General features: G+C 42.6%; 1 protein-coding gene across 1 annotated transcript in view; it reads left to right on the top strand.

Moving 5' to 3' along the window:
- The window catches only part of gpkow (G patch domain and KOW motifs), a 40,245-nt gene that overhangs the window by 9,464 nt on the left and 8,681 nt on the right, over positions 1-22,100 (top strand). The window contains exons 4-9 of the mRNA XM_060931433.1: positions 6,883-6,989; positions 14,584-14,791; positions 15,142-15,274; positions 21,445-21,667; positions 21,763-21,892; positions 21,995-22,064. Of these exons, the coding sequence (XP_060787416.1) occupies positions 6,883-6,989; positions 14,584-14,791; positions 15,142-15,274; positions 21,445-21,667; positions 21,763-21,892; positions 21,995-22,064 (871 nt within the window). The remainder of the gene's footprint in view (positions 1-6,882; positions 6,990-14,583; positions 14,792-15,141; positions 15,275-21,444; positions 21,668-21,762; positions 21,893-21,994; positions 22,065-22,100) is intronic.

Genomic DNA, 22,100 nt, shown 5'->3' with positions numbered 1-22,100 from the left:
GAATGTAAACGGAAGCCGGAGTTTCAAAAAAATGTTAGCTATCAAAACAAAAATACTAAAAGTACACGAGGACGCAAAAGTAGAGGCAACAAAGGTGACAAATAATGCATTCCAAGTGCTCATGGCGGGCGGCAGAGCTTTTGTTTCTGTGAAGAAGACGGGGTAAGTTTGCTTGTTGTGGGCGCCATTTCACTGGTTTTCTTAGGCCTGGTTCTGGATGGTTGAGTCACAGAATGACACTTCCCCACTATGTGCCACTGTTTGTCCCACACCTAAAATTTATTAAAAAAAAAAAAAACTACCTACCCGGTATTTTGTGTGATTAAAAAAAAATAAAATAAAAAGACCTACCTACCTACCCTATTTTTTTTCAAGATGTAATAGGAAACAAACAATTATTTTTTCTTGGCCTTATTAAAACCTGGAAGGATAGTGTTGAAGCATCAACTTCGTGGCAAAATGTGGTTGGAAAAAGATCCTGACTGACCATGATCAGAGATCACTTAAATGCTTGGTGAAGTCGAAGCGTGAAAAAAATCGACAGTAGATCTCACGGCTATGTTTAATAGTGAAAGTAAGAGCGTTTCCACACTCATAATGTGATGAGAGCTGACAGGATTGAGACTAAACAGCTGTGTGGCCATAAGAAAACCACTCGTTAGTGGGACTAATCAGGAGAAAAGGCTTCAACTGGCTAGGGAGCATAAAGATTGGACTCTGGAGCAATGGAAAAGGGCATGTGGTCTGAAGAGTCCGGAGTGGTGGGTGTGTCAGGGTAAGAAGGGAAGCACATGAGGCGATGCATCGTGGCCACTGTACGCAGCTCTGGAGGCAGCATTATGATCTGGGGTTGCTTCAGTTGGTCAGGTCGAGGCTCAGCAACGTTATGGGGCAATAAAATGAAGTCAGCTGTCGACCTGAATAACCAGGTTATCACATCACTGGCTTTTCTTCTTCCCTGATAGCACGGGCATAAAATTGGGGCTCAGGTTGTGAAAGTGTGGTTCAGGAAGCATGAGGAATCGTTTTACACATGAATTGGCCACCACAGAGTCCTGACCTTAACCCCATTTGAGAATCTTTGGGATGTGCTGGATGGAGAAGACTTTACGCAGTGGTTCGACTCTCCCATCCTCAACACAAGCTCTCTGTGCAAAATTAATACAACTCTGGACTGAAATAAATGTTGTGACGTTGCACAAGTTTATCGAAACGATGCCACGGCGAATGCATGCTGTAATCAAAGCTAAAGGCGGGCCAACCAAATATTAGTGCGCAACCGTTTTTTTTTTGGGGTAGGGCAGTGTATTTGTGACTGTATATCGAATACACAGGCCTAAATGCAGATACGCATAGTGCCCCCTCTTGAGGCTTTCCAAGTATTCGGGAGGGAAAAACATGGCTGTAGTTCAGCTACTCTAGTTTTACAAGCATGAACTCTTGTGTAACAGATCCCCTGTTTATCCAATCACATCACCCACTCGCTCACTATCCGTTTTGCGTCAGTTGACACGTCAGACGTGTGTATGACTAGCAGTCTTCAGCAGAGCTCTCCATTCAGCACGGTCTTGAGTTGCCTCCTCTGTGATATTCCATAGCTTCAAGTCAGCACGGACAGATTCTTTCCAGCTTTTTCGAGGTCGGCCACGGTTGTTCACTCCTTCAACTTCCAAGGCAGTGCGTCTGTTGATCCGAGAATTACTGCGTTGGACGTGTCCAAACCGACGGAGACGATTGCATCTGAGGACAGCGTCAAGGCGACGGAGGTTCAGCATCCGCAGAAGAGAAGACGTGCTAATTCGTGTTCCTCTTTTGACATTGCACATCCATAAACGCATGGCTCTTTCATTACGCTCAAGCCGTCTTCGGAGTGCCCAACATTCAGAACCGTATAACATGGTGCTACGTACACAACTGCTGTATAGTTGACCATGGGTATGAAGTGAGACAGCTTTGCAGGTTAACCATGGCAGCAGCTCTTTAAACTTTCCCCAAGCAGAACGAGTTCTGATAATCTTTGCCAGTTCACAACCACTTCCTGGGCAGATACCATCACCAAGGTATACGAAGCTATCGATGATCTCTAGTTTGCTACCTGCCAACATTACCTCACTGCATAGTCTTGCATCAGTCAGCCGAGGCCATCCTTAAAAAAAAAAAAAAATCCGTTTCCTGTTCACCGGGTGAGCAAAAAAATTTTCAGTCTGTAGGCTTGAAGGATTTTCATCGTTTTCCCTCTGTGTATACTGTCAAATACTTTTTTTGAAATCTATAAAGCACATCACAGCCGAGAGATTGTTGTTCTTTGTTTCCTCCATAATCCGACGCAGCACCAAAATCTGATAGAGTGTGGATCGACATTGTCTAAATCCATTTTGGTTTGGTCTTAGATGTATAGACCCTTTTCAGTCACGTGACCTTCGTAAACGCGACCACCATTTTGGACATGTAGCGGACTTCGGCTCGAATTGGTTTGAATGCGAGGAAGGCGACAAACGGAGAACATACAAGAAAACGGAGCGAGATGCAGAAAATACCTTCGCTATCCAGCGACGTAGGGCATTTACAGGGCGAGCAGAGGGAGAAATAACAGTAACGACACATTAGCAACGCCGTACAGAAATAATGGTTTATGGCACAGACCCTTTCGGTTCTCGCTCATCTAGCTGCTACAATGACTGCTTAGACTGCAACAATAATACCTAACACACATTTAAGTATCCGTCGTAAAGACGTGAAACTCGTCGAGTGACGAGTGTGTTCATTGATAAGCTAAAACAATCTAAAAGTAGACATACCATCACACTGCCCTGGCGCTGTGTACAGTTTCCCTTCTATGGTTTGTGCACTCACTATTTGCCATTACTTTCTCCAACCGTTGTTAGAGATTACAGGGAACGGCCTGGATTTAAGAGACAAATACACGTTCCTCTTGTTTTGAACACTTAGCCCATGTTTACATTAGACCGTATCAGCGGATCATCAGATTAACGTTTTTAAAAGCGATTAGTGTGCACACAGCAACACCAATACACGATTCGTCTGCACACAGCAACACCAGTACACGGCTCCGCAGGCATCCTGCGCTCCAAATCACTCCGCCCTGAACAGCGAGTGCCTTCTGGAGGGTGCGCACTCCGGCCCTGCGCAGCTCACACAGCGCGCGAGTGAAGTGCACGAGCCACGATTCGGGACTGAGCCGCTGTGTGTGTGAGATCCCAGCGCAGATCACTTACCACTCACAAGTGGAAGGATGGCAAGCCTAAAGACAATCGTTTTTTTTTGTTTTTTTGTTACATAGTCAAGAGAGGTGCCGGATCACTGGATCCAGTGTAAATAGCTGCCGGAGCCAACGCCCGAGGTTCCGGAGCGCGCTCCGGCATGCTCCCCCTCAAATTAAGCGCTGTTTGTAGAACACTGCCTCTGATCTGTCCTACAGTCTACCAACAGCAAAGGAACACAACGCTAGCTAATAGCTACTACAGAAGAACAAAGAGGTTACAATGGGTTATTTTAGCCTATTTGGTTACACACTCGCCGCCACAGAATGTTAACAGCAATGTAATGCCTTTTCTGGCTAATTTTATTCGTCTTACCTCCAACAAAGTGGTCACTGCACAAGCGTTGGTATGCCGAGGGCTGCCAATCTGTTAATGGCCGCTATCCATCTTCTCCGTCGGGATCCGATAAAATGATAACCCTTGCCTTGTTTGTTGATGGTTACTACATCCAGGTGCACAACAATATAGTGGCATGATGGAAGTCTTGCTGAAAATAAACACTTTCTTTGCTGCCGTTCCTCAATGCTGGCTGTGGTAAACTACTGGTAGTACACGTCCAAAATGGCGGCCGCGTTTGTCGTGACGTCACGTGAAAAGGGTCCATATCTAGCTTGTCCCTGATTCGGTTCAGTATCATCCTGTTCATGACTTTTGTGATGACACACGTTAAGCTGATGCCACGATAATTATCAGTAATAGAGAGATTTCCTGACTTGGGAATATGTTGTATGTGCGAGAGTGACCACTGTTCTGGTCTGTTCCCTTCAATTAGTACCTTATTACAGAAACCAAGAATGTAGTTATCACAATACTTGAGCACTTCCATTGGAATACCATCTGGACCAGCACTTTTATTATTCTTCAATGCTCTTTTCATTTTTAAGAACTCTTCGTGTACGAAGGGTCCATCATCTATATTCAGATCACTAAAAACTATTGGAATTCTTTCATCTCCATTTTCATTGTCAACTGCTGGGGGTTTTCCAAGAAGATTTTTGAAGTGGTTGTACCATGCTGCTGTTCTTTCTTCTGCATTGGCACCTTTTAACTGACTCTCTTTGCTCTTCTTGCGCCCTGTCGTTTCATTTATTACCTTCCATGCTTCTCCATACTTTGCATCGTAGTGGCATTGTTCGACTCTTCTTGACATTTCTTCCAATTCCAGCTGTTTTATGTGGTCATACGTGTTAAATAATGCTCTTTTTGCATCATCGAATCTCTCTCTACTTTCATCATTCTCGTCATCCAAGTGTTTACTTGCTTCGATTAACTCTTGCCTTGCTTTCACTACCTCTGGGTGAGTTGACCTTGGTGATCTCCTCTTCTTTGCTTTTTCTGGGACACACAGCTCCATTGCTACTTGGTTAGCTTTCATAAATCGATCATAACATTCTGTGATGTCTTCCTCATCAAACAGATTTTGAAATCTGTTACAGACTTCTACTGCGTAATTTCTTTGTAACTCGGAATTTGATGCAAAGGCACCCCAATCGTATCTTACTTGTCGTTTGGATTTCGATACTCTTAAGCTTGGTTTTATTTTTGCAATCACTACTTTGTGATCTGAGCAAACTGACTTAAATGAGCTGTAAGCTTCAGAGTTGTGAATCGAGTTCCTCCATTCCTCCACAGAACATTTTTTAATAATGGCCCGAGCTCCTCCGAGACAACTAGGGCTGTAACGATACACCCAACTCACAATTCGATTCGTATCGCGATTTTTGACCCACAATTCGATACGCCCACGATTTTTTTTTTAAATGTTTTTTTAAAGTAGTAAATTTGACTTACTTACTTACATTAACTATTTAATAACAAATAATTCAGACCACTGCAGAGAATGAGTAATATGTATGCAAAAATGAACAAATGTATATCCAAAGATTGTTTTATTTCTCAAAATAATACTGTTGAGCCGGAAGCTCTGTTTTTTTCGGTTCTGAAAGTCATTTTTCCAAATCGTGTAAATCCGTTAAGATTTTTTTTTTGGGGGGGTGGCTCTCTCACTGTCTCACTCTCATAGGGCCAATGATTTTCTGTGATCGCGGAAAACAGATGGAAATTACGGAATTTTTATGGTGGAACATTGCTCGCGTGTCAAAATGTAACTGCCGCAGAAGGCTTCCGCCCAAGCAGACATGCTTTCAGTGTTGCCAGATATTGCTAACGTTTTCCACCCCAAAATATGTTCAAAACCAGCCAAAAAGCACCTAAACCTGCCCAATCTGGCAACGCTGCATGCCTTTCCGGTCAAGTGATTGTGATTGGCTTGTGGCACACCTAGCCAGCCAATGAGCTGCTTGTTTACAGATTCGCTCCCCGCGTCGCAACCAGAATGGCGACCGCTTAAAAGAAATGAACGCTCTGCCAGTGGCGAGTGTGGACGTTGCGTGACTCGCAGAAGATTGTCGCAGGTCGGCGAAAAAACGACTTACTAATAGATATAAAAAAATAAAAGTAATTTAAGTAAGTTTAAAATGTAATTTAAATAAAAAGTAAAGTATTCATAAATTGAAGTTTGGAAGCGCCTCTGTTTTTGGGCTGAGGAGAAGTTTGAAAGGGTGTACTGCGATTCTGCCACCTTGTGTTGCGATACGGATCGTGGCTCTGCGTATCGCGATTTCGATACGCATATTGTTACAGCCCTAGAGACAACGCTGACACTTGTAATCTGGGTTTTCAACTAACCTCCGGTGCACACCAGAACATCTTTTGTGTACCTACATTTTGCAGCCACTACAGAAAATTGATGTAAATGCGCATGCATTTATGTAAATTATTTAGCTGAAGACAGCTCATCAACCAAATGTAGGTAACTGTTGTCGCCATTCAGTCATGTCTGTTGATCATCTGGAGTCATCTTTAATAAGCAAAAAAAAGAATGTAGCTGGACTTTTACAAATCCTATTTGAATACCCCTGACCTAAAGCAGAGCATGAAGCATTTTTTGCATTCTGTCTGAAGCCCATTCGTGAAGGGGGAAAGAAATATGTCGCTGATGTATTCGGATGGGATGGAATACAGTAACCTCTTGTGCGTCTGCCTGAGATGTTTTTGTCTTCGGGCTCAGTGTTGGTGCAGATAGTGATACGTAGGGAACGCTGTTGAATCCGGCTCTTTCTGGTCAAATCCGGTCATCTGCATGCAGCTGTGTCAGCACGGGGTTTGTCAAGTCTGCGTACTCAAGTAGCAGGTCTGTTAAATGCTGTGTGGGCTGACTGACGTGGGTATGTGCAGGCGTATGGGTGTGCGAGGGAGGGAGGGAGGGAAAGGGTGCATTAATGAAATGAGCGATGAAGCTCTGTCCGGTCTCTGCTGCTTACTCGGCATATTTCTTACTGTCTCATTCTCTCCATCGCAGTTTCCCGGTCTCTGTGTGCAGGAGAGTGCACCATCACTAGATTTGTACTTGTGTGTTCAGCGAAATGAAGCAAGCGCACGTCGAAAATCAGCTAATTATCACCTTTTATGCAGCCTGAGGTGGCGTAATAAGCATATGTGTACAACTGGGTTTTGCTGCTGCTTAGGTGTGAATTCAGTGCTTCTGAATATTAATCTACAGAAGCAGAACGTGTGTGTTTATCAGCTTTCTCCATATTAGTCCACAGAAGCTGATTATGAGCAGGTTCCGGTCGAGGCGTATGGACTCGCCATGCTGAAAGGAATGGGCTGGAAGCAGGGAGAAGGCATCGGCCGCACGTTCAAACAGTAAGATATCATCTCTGTCGACCTGTCTTTATATTTCTCTCTCTGTCTAGCCATTTGCTTTCAGACTCCATGTTTATCAGCACTGCCAGTGTGTACACTATACGATTCTTAAATGAGAGTGAAAAGATGACACACGTCATGTCACGTCACGTCACATCATGTCACACTTTCTACAGATTTTAGCATCATGTTACTAAACTAACCCGAACACATGAAACGAGGTGCACAGGAATGTGTTTGTAACCCCGTGTCCATACGAAGACACTTCCTCCCAGTCCTGTAGTCATTTCTGTTTGCCCCACTCTTAGTATTTTTCATGAACTCCGCTATAATTACAACCCTGATTCCAAAAAAGTTGAGACAAAGTACAAATTGTAAATAAAAACAGAATGCAATAATTTACAAATTTAAAAAACTGATATTGTATTCACAATAGAACATAGACAACATATCAAATGTCGAAAGTAAGACATTTTGAAATTTCATGCCAAATATTGGCTCATTTGAAATTTCATGACAGCAACACATCTCAAAAAAGTTGGGACAGGGGCAATAAGAGGCTGGAAAAGTTAAAGGTACAAAAAAGGAACAGCTGGAGGACCAAATTGCAACTCATTAGGTCAATTGGCAATAGGTCATTAACATGACTGGGTATAAAAAGAGCATCTTGGAGTGGCAGCGGCTCTCAGAAGTAAAGATGGGAAGAGGATCACCAATCCCCCTAATTCTGCGCCGACAAATAGTGGAGCAATATCAGAAAGGAGTTCGACAGTGTAAAATTGCAAAGAGTTTGAACATATCATCATCTACAGTGCATAATATCATCAAAAGATTCAGAGAATCTGGAAGAATCTCTGTGCGTAAGGGTCAAGGCCGGAAAACCATACTGGGTGCCCGTGATCTTCGGGCCCTTAGACGGCACTGCATCACATACAGGCATGCTTCTGTATTGGAAATCACAAAATGGGCTCAGGAATATTTCCAGAGAACATTATCTGTGAACACAATTCACCGTGCCATCCGCCGTTGCCAGCTAAAACTCTATAGTTCAAAGAAGAAGCCGCCGTATCTAAACATGATCCAGAAGTGCAGACGTCTTCTCTGGGCCAAGGCTCATTTAAAATGGACTGTGGCAAAGTGGAAAACTGTTCTGTGGTCAGACGAATCAAAAATTTGAAGTTCTTTATGGAAATCAGGGACGCCGTGTCATTCGGACTAAAGAGGAGAAGGATGACCCGAGTTATCATCAGCGCTCAGTTCAGAAGCCTGCATCTCTGATGGTATGGGGTTGCATTAGTGCGTGTGGCATGGGCAGCTTACACATCTGGAAAGACACCATCAATGCTGAAAGGTATATCCAGGTTCTAGAGCAACATATGCTCCCATCCAGATGACGTCTCTTTCAGGGAAGACCTTGCATTTTCCAACATGACAATGCCAAACCACATACTGCATCAATTACAGCATCATGGCTGCGTAGAAGAAGGGTCCGGGTACTGAACTGGCCAGCCTGCAGTCCAGATCTTTCACCCATAGAAAACATTTGGCGCATCATAAAACGGAAGATACGACAAAAAAGACCTAAGACAGTTGAGCAACTAGAATCCTACATTAGACAAGAATGGGTTAACATTCCTATCCCTAAACTTGAGCAACTTGTCTCCTCAGTCCCCAGACGTTTACAGACTGTTGTAAAGAGAAAAGGGGATGTCTCACAGTGGGAAACATGGCCTTGTCCCAACTTTTTTGAGATGTGGTGTTGTCATGAAATTTAAAATCACCTAATTTTTCTCTTTAAATGATAAATTTTCTCAGTTTAAACATTTGATATGTCATCTATGTTCTATTCTAAATAAAATATGGAATTTTGAAACATCCACATCATTGCATTCCGTTTTTATTTACAATTTGTACTTTGTCCCAACTTTTTTGGAATCAGGGTTGTAAAACAAAGAGTCATGCAAAACTTTATTTATTTTTTTTTTTAAATTGAGCATAAGATTTTAATTGCAATATCGAGGCTTCGTAGTCAGATTATAACAAGCCTTACATGCTGGGATTCTTATAGTTGGTGTGTATGGGAAAGGGGGCGCATGGTACATTCAGGCCAAAAGTGGTGAGGGCGTCAAAGCGACCCGAAGTCCTGCGTTTTCTATGTGAGCCAGCGTCTCTTGGCAGCGAGCAGAAATCTGACCGTTGGGGGAACGTCTTGGGCAATGGGGGCGTAAAGTTGAAGTCCAGGCGAATTTTCAGCCGAAAGCTTATTACCATAATGTTCCCTGGACTTCAATTTTATTCTTTTGCCCCCACTGCCCAAGCCGCCCCACCAACGGTCATGCTTCTACTTGCCACCAAGAGACATGTCCTAGGTGGCAACCAATCAGAATTTAGAAGTGCTCCACTCTTTTTAAAAAAAAAAAAATAGGGCAAGTCTTCAGCAGAGAAGCCAAAAGTATGAAATTATTAAGATTGCCGTAACTTGTCAGCTCAGTGATATTGCTAAAGTATGGAATCCAAGGCAAAATGTACTGAACCCCCCCGACGTAATTCCATTACTGACTTTTCTTTCCTCATAAGATGTTTTACGTTCAGAGTTAAACACAGCCAATTTTTTTGATACCCCATACAGTGTGAAATTTTTATTTAATACCATTATCTTGAGGCGGCATGGTGGTGTAGTGGTTAGCGCTGTCGCCTCACAGCAAGAAGGTCCGGGTTCGAGCCCCGTGGCCGGCGAGGGCCTTTCTGTGCAGAGTTTGCATGTTCTCCCCGTGTCCGCGTGGGTTTCCTCCGGGTGCTCCGGTTTCCCCCACAGTCCAAAGACATGCAGGTTAGGTTAACTGGTGACTCTAAATTGACCGTAGGTGTGAATGTGAGTGTGAATGGTTGTCTGTGTCTATGTGTCAGCCCTGTGATGACCTGGCGACTTGTCCAGGGTGTACCCCGCCTTTCGCCCGTAGTCAGCTGGGATAGGCTCCAGTTTGCCTGCGACCCTGTAGAACAGGATAAAGTGGCTAGAGATAATGAGATGAGACCATTATCTTGAGTACTGAGACCACGTTTTGCTGTGAATGTGATTTCTGTTACTGAAGAACTACCCAGTACTGGTTGGTGAATATTGGTTGGTTTCACCAGAATGTATGATGTGTTCCTGTTTGTAACATTTTCGCTCTAGAATGCTTGTTTTTCAGCAGGAATGCAGTTAATTGGCTCAAAACAACGCCGATTTGACCAACTACAGTGAAGTTCAACCAGTACCACGGTTATTTTTAATATAATCAAAAAAAAAAAAATCAAAGTCCTTCCCACACCATGGGGCGGCACCGATCTCCGTTTCTGTAGCCCTCGGCCTCTCGCCTATTCAGGCATGCTATTTGGTCGCGGATCCACGAAAATTTGCAGATTTGAATAAATTTTGAAAATTTTGTGAAATGCCAAAATACTCAAAAATTGGGAGAGGTGTTGACTTGCGGTAAATGTGCAAACGTAATATTTGCGATTTTGCATCCGATTCCGTGTTTTACGGACCGACCTTGACTCCGATTATGCGTGTATAACGAGGTTCGTGATTGGAAGAAAATGTGTCAAGCGTTAGTAATGTAGCCAATCGGCGACGTGAATCTATTGTAGCTCGTTCTTGCTTGTTTACAGCGTGGTCACCACATTTCGAAGTTAGAAAGCGAATATTTTGAACAATGGCAAAAATTATTGATCGGAAAGAAGAAAACCGAGCAAGGGAAGTTGATAGTGGGTGCAGAGTGAAATGGAATTGGGAATGGTGTTCAAAACCGTTAAAAGTCGTTTATAACCATAAAGAAATGGACACCACTGCGGGCGAATATTACCGGAAAGTTGACGTTGCTGGTAAATGCAGGTGCATCTTGTGCGATACAGAGACTAACTATGCGTTGCCCTGGTCGACCATCTCATCTCATCTCATCTCATTATCTCTAGCCGCTTTATCCTTCTACAGCGTCGCACCATATCAAAACAAAAGGAAACGCACGGAAACTGTATGAAAAGCGGTCAAATCATCAACTGCCGAGTAATTTTTTTCACTCGTCACCGGGAAGATGCACAAAAGATTTGACATGTGGCATTAGCCCTGTTTACTTACAGGCCTCGGGAAAGCCTGCAGCTACACAGTCTAAGCGTCTGACGCCATTTGTGGACAGGAAAGCACATATTGAGGTAAGAAACCACTTTTTGCCGAAGTTTTTGGCACTTTCCTCTTAACTGTCAAACAATGCAAAGAATATAATATATCGTAATTAGAGAGAAAAGTTTCAAATTTAGAATGAAATGCTACTGATTTTGACATTTAGATCTAGTTTTGAGTTACTTACAATTGCAGAATCATGAAAATACCTCACTAAAGTAATTTTATGCAGATAAAACTTATTAAATATTTAGATCTACTGCAGGCTAAGTTTAACTAATCAAATGTAGTTTAGTGTACATGCGAGTCTTCGTAATGTTGTGGTTTAATGCTTCTCGAATTTAAATATTGTACATGTTGATATTAGCAGATATGTGCTGTGATTTTAACTTTTAAAACTTATTTTTTCAGGCTTTAATCTTCGCTTTTGCTGCAGGGAAACCTCTGGCCATGAGTGATGTACAGTAGCCTTGTGTAAAGAAGTAGGTAAAGATGCTCTTCACATGGCAAGAAGTAGTGCAACTTACAAGCTGATTCATGGACTGGGGAAAACTTTGAAAGGCTGTTCACTGGAGATGATTAGATCACAACCATTCAGACAGTGAACCACCCAAGAAAAAGAAAAGCATGCCGCCAACTTATGACGTGTAATTTTTCAGCAATATCATAAAGTTATGAGCTATGAAATAATGTGCATTGTGTTTTTGTATTAACTCCTTTTCAAAAATGCTATCCTGTTTCAGTAATATTTGCTGAAAATAAACTTCTCAAACGTCATTACTATTTTTAATAAGTTTTAGTAGCCCTCCACTAGTCAGAGGAGTGGAGCCAGTCAGATGAAATACCCCTCAGTGGTCATGAGATTTCTTGAAAGTGTGAAAAATTATGTTCTTGTAATTTGAAAGTTTGCATGCATTTTATTCTAAAAGTTTCTCAAATTTTAAAATATGTGCTATGAATTCTGTGAAAAGGTCTTGGCTTCTGGGGGCCCCCAGCGAGGCGTTGCCCCTGCACCCCAGTGAGGGCATAGCCTGCCCCTACACCACCTGGCTTGACATTCACTTTTTTTTTTTTTTTTTAGATATTCCTAGTGGCACGCCTGCCTATTCCATAGCTAGGGTTACAGTGGGGGGCTAGTCCTCTGGTAACTGCGAGAGTTTGACTCCCCACTCGCATCTGTATTGCCAGATGGCAGTAGGTACCATTTTTATGATGGTCTTTGGTACGACCCGACCGTGAGTAGAACTCGTGGTGGTCTGATCGAGAGGTGAACACGCTAACCACTAGGCCAACTTGCGGTTACTTTAATGTAAGCTATACACAAAGTAATGTTAAAGGAACAGTCCACCGTATTTCCATAATGAAATATGCTCTTATCTGAATTGAGACGAGCTTCTCTGTACCTCTCCGAACTTTGCGCGACCTCCCAGTCAGTCAGACGCAGTCAGACGCGCTGTCACTCCTGTTAGCAATGTAGCTAGGCTCAGCATGGCCAATGGTATTTTTTGGGGCTGTAGTTAGATGCGACCAAACTCTTCCGCGTTTTTCCTGTTTACATAGGTTTATATGACCAGTGATATGAAACTAGTTCAGTTACACAAATTGAAACGTGGCGATTTTCTATGCTATGGAAAGTCCGCACTATAATGACAGGCGTACTAACACCTTCTGCGCGCTTCGACAGCGCATTGATACGGAGCTCAGATATCAACGCGCTGCCGAAGCACGCAGAAGGTGTTAGTACGCCTGTCATTATAGTGCGGACTTTCCATAGCATAGAAAATCGCTACGTTTCAATTTGTGTAACTGAACTTGTTTCATATCACTGGTCATATAAACCTATGTAAACAGGAAAAACGCGGAAGAGTTTGGTCGCATCTAACTACAGCCCCAAAAAATACCATTGGCCATACTGAGCCTAGCTACATTGCTAACAGGAGTGACAGCGCGTCTGACTGCGTCTGACTGACTGGGAGGTCGCGCAAAGCTCAGACAGGTACGGAGCAGCTCGTCTCAATTCAGATAAGAGCATATTTCATTATGGAAGTACGGTGGACTGTTCCTTTAAAGTTAAAGGCCAAGACTAGTAAAAATATCCTACGAACTGTGGAAAACAATGTTGTATTTTGCATTATGTAAAGGATAAATAGATAGTAGGAAAGTAATCCATGACTGCATGGTATGATGCTTTCTGACTCATTATTAATAAACATCACTCTGTGCTTTTTAACCCTTTAGAGTTGCATGGAAAAATGGAGCAATAACTTCGATAATGTAGCCTCAGCGTCACTAAATATAACTTGTATAATTTGAAGTATTTTTAAAATATCTTTTACGTATCCAGATATACTTTATTATTATTTTTTAAAGACTTTCCATGTAAAGTCCAGCTGCAGTTTTTCAGGTTTTAGACGCATGAGAATTTAGGACTGGCTTATAAGTTTAAACCTGTAGACCACCAGTTTGCATTCGAAATTCCTGGTCTTGTTTTTTTTTTTTTCCCCTTTGTTCATAATGAGGTTTATCGCACACTGAGGAGGAATTAAGAACGAGAGAGTCTGCTGCAGTATGTTGGCAGGATTGAAATCCTCGAGGCAACTCGCGACTCCATGGCTTTTTTTTTTTTTTTTTTTAAATGTGACGTGCTTAAAACCTGCCATCTGTCCTCAGACAGACACGGGGGGGAGTGTTGTTGGCAGCTGATCTGTTTGATGCTCTCTGTGCTTTTTGTGTACACAGTATACATATTTGTGTACACTTTCCTCCTAACGTGTTGTATAATAAACCATTCGCAGTGCGTCAGACTTGCAGAGCTGGACAGGAAGAGCTAAAGTGGCGGTGGTGGTGATGATTTATTATAATAATTCAGCTAAAGTGGTCACAAAATAATTTATTGCCCTTCCATTCGGCAGAAAACACTTTTCAGTCACGTTACATGTTATGTAAGGAATACAGCTTGACGAGACATTCTGTTTCGGAGAAAATCGTCCACAACGGGAACATAGAACGCTGATTTTTGTTCCTGTAACCCCATGTTACCGAAGCATTCCTCTTGTGCCATAATGATTTACAATTTCTCAATTTATTAATAAACATTATGCATTTTTAATTGTTTATAGATGCATTTAATGTTGTGGAACATCTGCATGGCAAGTTCGTTCCTAATATCACTTGTTGCTTTCTTTGTTTGATGACATGAGCGTCTGTTATACAAGGAAACGAGTTGTTGCGACGATGTATTAAAACAGTTGTGGTAATATAAACCTGTGATTTTTGAATTACAGCTTGCTGATGACAAAAAATTAATCAACAGCTTCTGACCAATCAGAGTCCAGAATTCAAAATAATACATCCTGAAATCAGAATAAGGTGAGATGTAAGCAATCAAAAATGGTAAAGTAAATTTTTCTCTCTCTCTCTCTCTTCTCCCCATAGAGATGTTAAACCTATAGAACACCAGCTCAGACCCAAAGGTCTGGGTCTGGGAGCTGATCGCACCGCCATTAAGGACCTGGAACCCTCAGGGCCCCGGAGACCCCCTAAACCTGGAGAACAGAGAGAAAAAGATGATGAAGGCTTGGTGCTGGGGCCTGGAGGGTGTGTACTGGTCCAGACTGGGGCTCATAAAGACCTCTACGGGAAGGTGAGCGTGACTTTTTTTCCTAACCTAAATGGAAATTAAGTAACGATACTATCGTATTGACTTAAATTTCACTTTCATGCTTTTCGGCTTGTTTTTAAATGGTCAGTCAGCGTGTAATGTTTCACACAAGTGTAAGTGTGTGTATTGAACTCGGAAATCCTACAGTATATTATTAGAATCTTTTAGTTACCATTTGGAGACTATAACGCACACATCTGGGTGTTTCAGCAGATGATTACATGCTAATCTTATTCAGCATTTGGATCCATTGTGTAAATGTAGCCGAAGGCTGTCTTCCAATAAATCTCTCTCTCTCTCTCTCTCTCTCTCTCTCTCTCTCACACACACAGATAGAGGGGGTAGACGCAGACAATGCCAGAGTCGTGGTGAAACTTGCCATTGGAGGGAAGTCGGTGACCATCAGCCAGCACTCGCTACGCCTGGTGCCTCGAAAAGAATACGACAAATACAGCAGAGACCTCAGTGAGTCTCAACCCTGACACCCACTGAGCGCTATATAAAATCTGGAGAGCTCATAGCCTATTCCCCGCTGTAGAGACGAGTGAAGCCATCTGGCCGCCATCTTCCCACTCGCATCGCGTCAAACCGTCGTATCCGATCAAATTAGCTCCAAGAAAAATATCTCCTGACTTTTTTGTTTTCCTTTTATTTTCTTCACTTTACCCCATTCCTCACATATCTTTATAGCGCTCCCCTTCACTGTTTTTTCGACTCTTTTACGACTATAATTGTCAATGGAGATTGTTTCAGTTTTCCTCTTATACAGGTAGTCGTCGACTTACGACTGCGTTTGGTTACGACTGACCGGTCGTAAGTCGGCCTATGTTAAATGAACGTAAGTATATTGTGATGTGTAATGATATTGTAATCATCTTAAAGTCTTAAGGCCAATTTATGCTGACAACCCAGTCCTCACAGATGGCGTCGCAGACAGCGTCTGCGTAACCCCCCCACCTTCGCAGACACTCTGCGCGCACCTCCCAAAAATTGTGACCACCGCAGAAGCCTCGCAGACAAGAGGGCTCTGATTGGTCCACTCTACATCCGCTGTACACGCACTTCCGCTTCCCTACTTTCCCGGTTTGGTTTGTTTTCACTACCGGCATTTTTAAAAACACGAGCGAAGATGGAGCAGCACGAAGAGAGGTTGATCGAGGAAGTGAGGAAGTACGTACAGCTATACGACTCCAGTTCTAGTCATTATAAGTAACCGGAGGATAAACACTCCACTAACCGCACCCACCAACTACTCCTAGCGACTTCGCGCCCCCTTGCGTTGTGGCGGTGAATAACATCGCGCACACCTATTACTCCCCGCTCAACGATAAATTACAACTGTCTGCGAAAAGCTATCTGCGAAAGCCTTGTCGCAAGAGCATGCAGAGGCCCTTATTTTATCAACATTTCCTTATTTCATTACCTTGGCTCATTATTTGGTTTAAGTCAAACACTGCATACTACACTGCGTACAGTACAATTCGTTTAATATGTGCAAAACAAAAAATACGAAATACAGGTGTGAAAAATAGAAAACATTTTAGTTTATAACATACCAAAATACAATGGTAAAACAGAGCAAAATACAAAACTTACGCTACGTTCACACTGCAAGGCTTAATGCTCAATTCCGATTTTTTTGTGAAATCCGATTTTTTTGTGAGGTCGTTCACATTAACAAATATATGCGACTTGTATGTGATCCTCAGTATGAACGAAAAGCGACCTAAAAGTGTTCCGCATGCGCATTGCAGGATACGACGACGTCACACGCAGTGAGCATGGCCAGTGTTTACGGAAGTAAAACCGCCCGGTTGCGGTATGACCCATCCAATCTAGCTTGAATAGCTGCATCCCCCCAAATGGAAATCAGCTCCCTAACCTCTGCGTCCTTCCATTGAGAAGATTCAGAACCTTCACAGCCCGAAGCGTCCCTCGCATTGATGTCATGCGCAGGGGCGCAGATACGTTTTTTGAACTGGGGGGGACAAAAAACTGGGGGGGACAAAGCTGCCAGCAAACCAACCCCAACCCCGATATGCCTGTCAAACTTGTTGTGGGTTACCATAGCAACCAAGCTCGAGCTCGCAACCTGTGCAGTCTGCGCAGCTCAACCAACCGAATATCAGTCTTTGTTTTATGTGAATTGTTGCAACTATGTATACACTGCTGTGCACCTCAATAAACCGAATGGTAATTAGTCTTTTGATTTTTCCGTGAGGTTTGCCTTATGCAAAGAAAGACAGCATAGACGTTTTTTCCTCCCTATAAGTGGGGGGGACCGAGCGAGGTGAATTTAAATCTGGGTGGGACGAGTCCCACCCTCTATCTGCGCCCGTGATTATGCGCCATGTTGTTGTAACTTTTTTTGAGAGACCCGCCGCCTACTTCAGCGCAGAATAGTGACGTTTGTGGCTTGTTGATGACGTGTAAGTCGGATGAATGCGACCTGGCGGTTCAGACTGAAGTCGCATATGAAAAGAGCGGATAGGAATCGGAATTAGGACCACATATCCAAACGGTCTGGGTCGGATTTGAAAAAATCGGATCTGTGTCGTTCATATTGTCAATAAAAGATCGGATACAGGTCACATATGGGCGAAAAGATCGGATTTGAGTCACTTCAGCCTGCAGTGTGAACGTAGCCTTAGTGACCGCTGGCATCACTGGTGCTTGTCTGTGGGTCGTCTACGTCATCATCAGCTGTTGCAGCGTTTGGGCTGGCGGGAGGGTTTGCTCGTTTCATAAACCAGGAGCTGGGGCGGAAACTGTATGACGGAGTGCGCGAGAGAGACTGCGCATGTGCCAGGAGATGGGGCGGAAACTGTCGTACGCTCAGCTGGGAAACACTTGCCAGTCATAACCAGACGGTCGTAAAGTCGATCGGTCGTAAGTCGACGACTACCTGTACAGTGTATCTTTCTTTCGCATGCATTTCTTCTTCCTTTTTATTGACTTTAATTAATTATACCAACACACAGGCTGTACAGTACTTCCTTTCTGTTTAGGACAGTTATTGAAACAGGATTATTTTCTCATGTTTGCCATTCACTTCATTCTCACACAGTCGTGTCTTAACAGGATTTACTGGTCATACTGGTCGCAAGCTGCATGAATATTGTGACAGTGAATTATGTGACCAATAAATACTGTCAAGCAGAGGTGGACAGTAACGAAGTACGTTTACTTGAGTACTGTACTTAAGTACACTTTTTGAGTATCTGTACTTTACTTGAGGGTTTTTTTTTTTGGAAACTTATGATTTTAACTTCACTACATTTGAAAGGCAAATATCGTACTTTTCACTCCACTACATTTCTATCAAGGTCCTCGTTACGATGAAACGGCCTTGAAAGTGGATGTTTTTTTTTTTTCTTTTCTAAAACATGGTTGGTTTTTTCGCAGGTGACACTGAGACAGCCTGTCAGTAATCACTAGTCACATCACATCCGTAGACTGTATAAAATCAAGTTCAGTGATTTTCTCAGCAGCATTCTTTGAACACGATCAGTTGATGGAAGGAGGCGGCTCTTCTGGGGAACGCGCACACGAGGGTGCATCAGTTGCCCTCACTTTCATAAAATCTGATGCGTTTTTGTTTGGGTGTTCCTTTTCACCAATAAAGACATCCTGTAAATTTTTTTGACCATATTCAAAAGTCTAATGGTGGCGCCATGAGGTTCATTTTTTGCCAAAAAACACTTATTTTATGTTTTCGCGTAAGGTTTGAATCACAATGTTGGACTCCATTTATTGAATTCTTGTGAGCCAGAGATCATGTTAAGAACCTTTGCGAGGGATTGAGAAGCATTAATGTGATTCATAATACATTTGTATTGTTTAAAAGTAGTTGAACAATGATTCAATGAACAGCTAAAACTCAAACTGTGCTTGATAATATATTTAGAATATGTACTAAAAATGTGTATCGAAGATATTTGGTATACTCTATAAGGTGCCATAATGTTTCATGAAAAGTGATCGAAATTTTGTCATAAGTCATAAAATAGCAGCTTTTTCCATAACTTTGAGCTCCTGGTGCCACCATTAAACTTTTGAATTTTGTCAAAATATTTCACCCAGTGTGTTTTCTTACCAAAAGGAACATAAAAACAAAAATGCATCATGATCGGAGGAACTTTTCATTTTTAGGGGGCAACTGATGCACCCTAGCACGCACCCATGTTTCAGTTTTCTAAAAGGATTAAACATTTGTTTCGTTTTAAATGTTTGCTTTGTTTGCCAAAAACGAACCACATCATGGCCTACAAAAACTCGCCGTCTAACCTGCGGAAGCATATAGAGGTATATAAACGTTTTATTCCAAGAGAAAGCTTGCAACAAAGTTGTTTGTACTTTCAGAGCTAGCGATAACTTTGCAATAGCTATGTAGTCTGGTTAGTCACATGACTTTCTATGGATTTGCCCGCCAAGTTGCCATCGCCTTGTCCACGGCTAACGTTAACACACATCTAGTTAACTTGGACACTGTTAGTTAGCGTGTAAAAACAGTTATGCTAACAGGAATAACATATTAACTTATCTGAAGTCCTTTCAGAAATATTTTAGCATAATATTGCCAAATAAACAATGTACAAATCTTTCTTTTCTAGTAACGTTAGCTACCCAGTATGATTTCGAGTTTGAAAAGAGTTTGCTAGCATGTCAGGTGGAGCGTCACTGACTAGCTAGCTTAACGTTAAACCACCATGATGGCGCAGCATGCGTTCATTTTGTGAATTCACATTTCTGTCCTTGGTAGCGGCGTTAGGTTTTGTAAGCGTTGTGGCAATAATACAACGATGTGTTGACAAAAAATGTACTTATTTTTAAAAGCAAGTACTTCAGTACTTTAACTTAAGTAAAAATTTGACTGGACAACTTTCACTTGTATCGGAGTCACATTTCACCAGTGGGATCTGTACTTTGACTTAAGTAATAAAGTTGTAGCCTAGTAAACTAGACCCACCCGCCTAGCGGCCAAAAATATTTTTGCCTAGCGAGTGGGTCTAGCCTCGCACCATATAAACAAAAACACCCCGGGCATCAAATCGTGCCTGCCAATCACAACGCAAGGTTTTTGTTTGGATTCTTTGGGCGGGCTTTTGCAGGAGTGACGACAAGTCTGCGCGACGCTGGAGAAAGCACAGCAGGAAAGATGGCTACGGCTAGAGAACAGTGCGCGTTTGACTCCGCTTTGGAATCAGTTTTAGAAGAATTAGACTTGGAGTTTTCGTTGAAACATGAGCAGGAAGAGGCTCTCCGCTCATTCCTTTTCAAGAAGGACGTTTTCGCTGTTTTGCCGACCGGCTATGGCGAAAGTCTGATCTACCAGCTCGCTCCGCTCGTAGCCAAAAGGATGGGGCTAGTTTGTGCAGTACGAAGAATTAATAAACAGCTTTGAAACATTACTTTTTGATTGTTTCTTATTTTCCCGTTATTTTAAATTTAAGGGAAATTATTTCACCAAACACCACTAAATAAAAACTCTCAAAAACAGTTTAAGCAAACCCTTGAAAAACACTTGGGGGGAAAAAAGTGTATGTGGTACAGACTCCAAACTTGTGGTCATTATCTCCAAACTTCTTAATATCTAGAACCTGTTTATTAATTAATACGCATTTTGAAAAATTATTTATTTCAAGGCCTCCCCCACTGCTTTCTGTCGCTCTGACTACGTCACAGTCACTGTTGCGCTGATTGGTCAGAGCGTTGGCCTATACGCACAGAGACAGTTTGAAAGACAGCGGTTTGTTCCTCCTACCCGCTTCGGAAATGTCTACGGATCGAGGCCAGACTAAATATTCACATTTAGTCTGGCTTGCCAGGCTAATAAAGTTGAGTACTTTGTCCACTTCTGCTGCTAAGACACGACTGTGTGAGAATGACGTGAAAATGGCAAATAACATGAGAAAATAATCCTGTTTCAACAACTGTCCTAAACAGAAAGGAAGCCTTCGTGTTGGTATGATAGATAGATAGATAGATAGATAGATAGATAGATAGATAGATAGATAGATAGATAGATAGATAGAAAGGAAGAACTATACAAAAGAGAGACACTGCATAAGAGAAAAACTGAAATAATCTCCCTAAAAATAATTATAATCGTAAAAGTGCTGTTCAAAAAAAAAAAAAGATCAGAGACTGGACTGGAAAAGGGGAGGGGAAAAACAGTGAAGGGGAGCGCTATAAAGATGTGTAAGGAATGTGGGTAAAGTTGAGAAAATGAGGAGGTAATGAAAGGGAAAAAAGTCAGGAGATATTTTCTTGGGGCAAATTTGATCAGATACAGCTGTTTGACACACAAGCCAAATACCCGCATTGGGAGTGGTAAGATGGCGGCCAGATGGCTTCACTCTGAGCCCATGAGCTCTCCAGATTTTATATAGAGCTCAGTGTTTAAACCAAGCTTTAATAAAAGTCTCTCTCTGTGTGTATTATAGAGGTGTTGAATAGACACGGGCACGGTGTACTGCTCAGCGTAGAACTGGTTTTAACTGGCCTTTCGCACGCGGCGACTGTGCTGAGCTTTCTGACCGTTTTCATCCTAAACACTACCACGAGACAATCTGTGATGTCATGTAGTTTGAATTGCTGATAAACAAATTTTCAACCGTCTCTCCGTTTCCCAGGCCGCCTCAGCAAAGCCCACAAGGAGAAAGAAAGAGAGCGAGAACGTGAAAAGGAGAGAGAGCGAGAGAAAGACAGAGCGCGCGACCAGCAGAGACGAGAAGAGAAAGCGAACAGGAAAGACGACAGGCAGAGAGATCGGCACTCGGAGAGAGACAAGGTACGAGAGGACGGTCAAGAGCGGGACCAGAGGAAGAGGAAGCACAGGGAAACGGATACAGACAGGTAACGAATGAACAGAACGGGAGCAAGAACAGCTCTTAATTCTCTTGTCTTTTTTATTTTTAAAATCTATAACGAGAATGTAATTTTAATTTCAGAGAGAAACCTCCTCCTCCTCCTCCTCCGATGAAAGAGCCTCGCTTGTCTCCGCCTGCCTGGCTCCAGAAAGACCTCCGTGTTCGCTTCATTGATAAAACCTTTAAAGGAGGCAAATACTACAACTCAAAGGTAGCACTTCATTCCTACTTTAGCAAAACCGCTACGATTAGCGCTCATGCTACAGCATCATGAAGTTGCTTAAGTGTCTGTATTTTTGTCTGTCGCGCTCAGATGAGAATCGAGGACGTCCTCACGCCACACATCTGCGTCTGTTGCACAGACGAAGGACGACTACTGGATGGTAAGACGTTACGTTTTGTTCAATACAAATCATTCT

This window comes from Neoarius graeffei, chromosome 10 (assembly GCF_027579695.1).
Source record: "Neoarius graeffei isolate fNeoGra1 chromosome 10, fNeoGra1.pri, whole genome shotgun sequence".
Lineage (NCBI taxonomy): Eukaryota > Metazoa > Chordata > Actinopteri > Siluriformes > Ariidae > Neoarius > Neoarius graeffei.
This window is presented reverse-complemented; position numbering and strand designations above follow the sequence as displayed.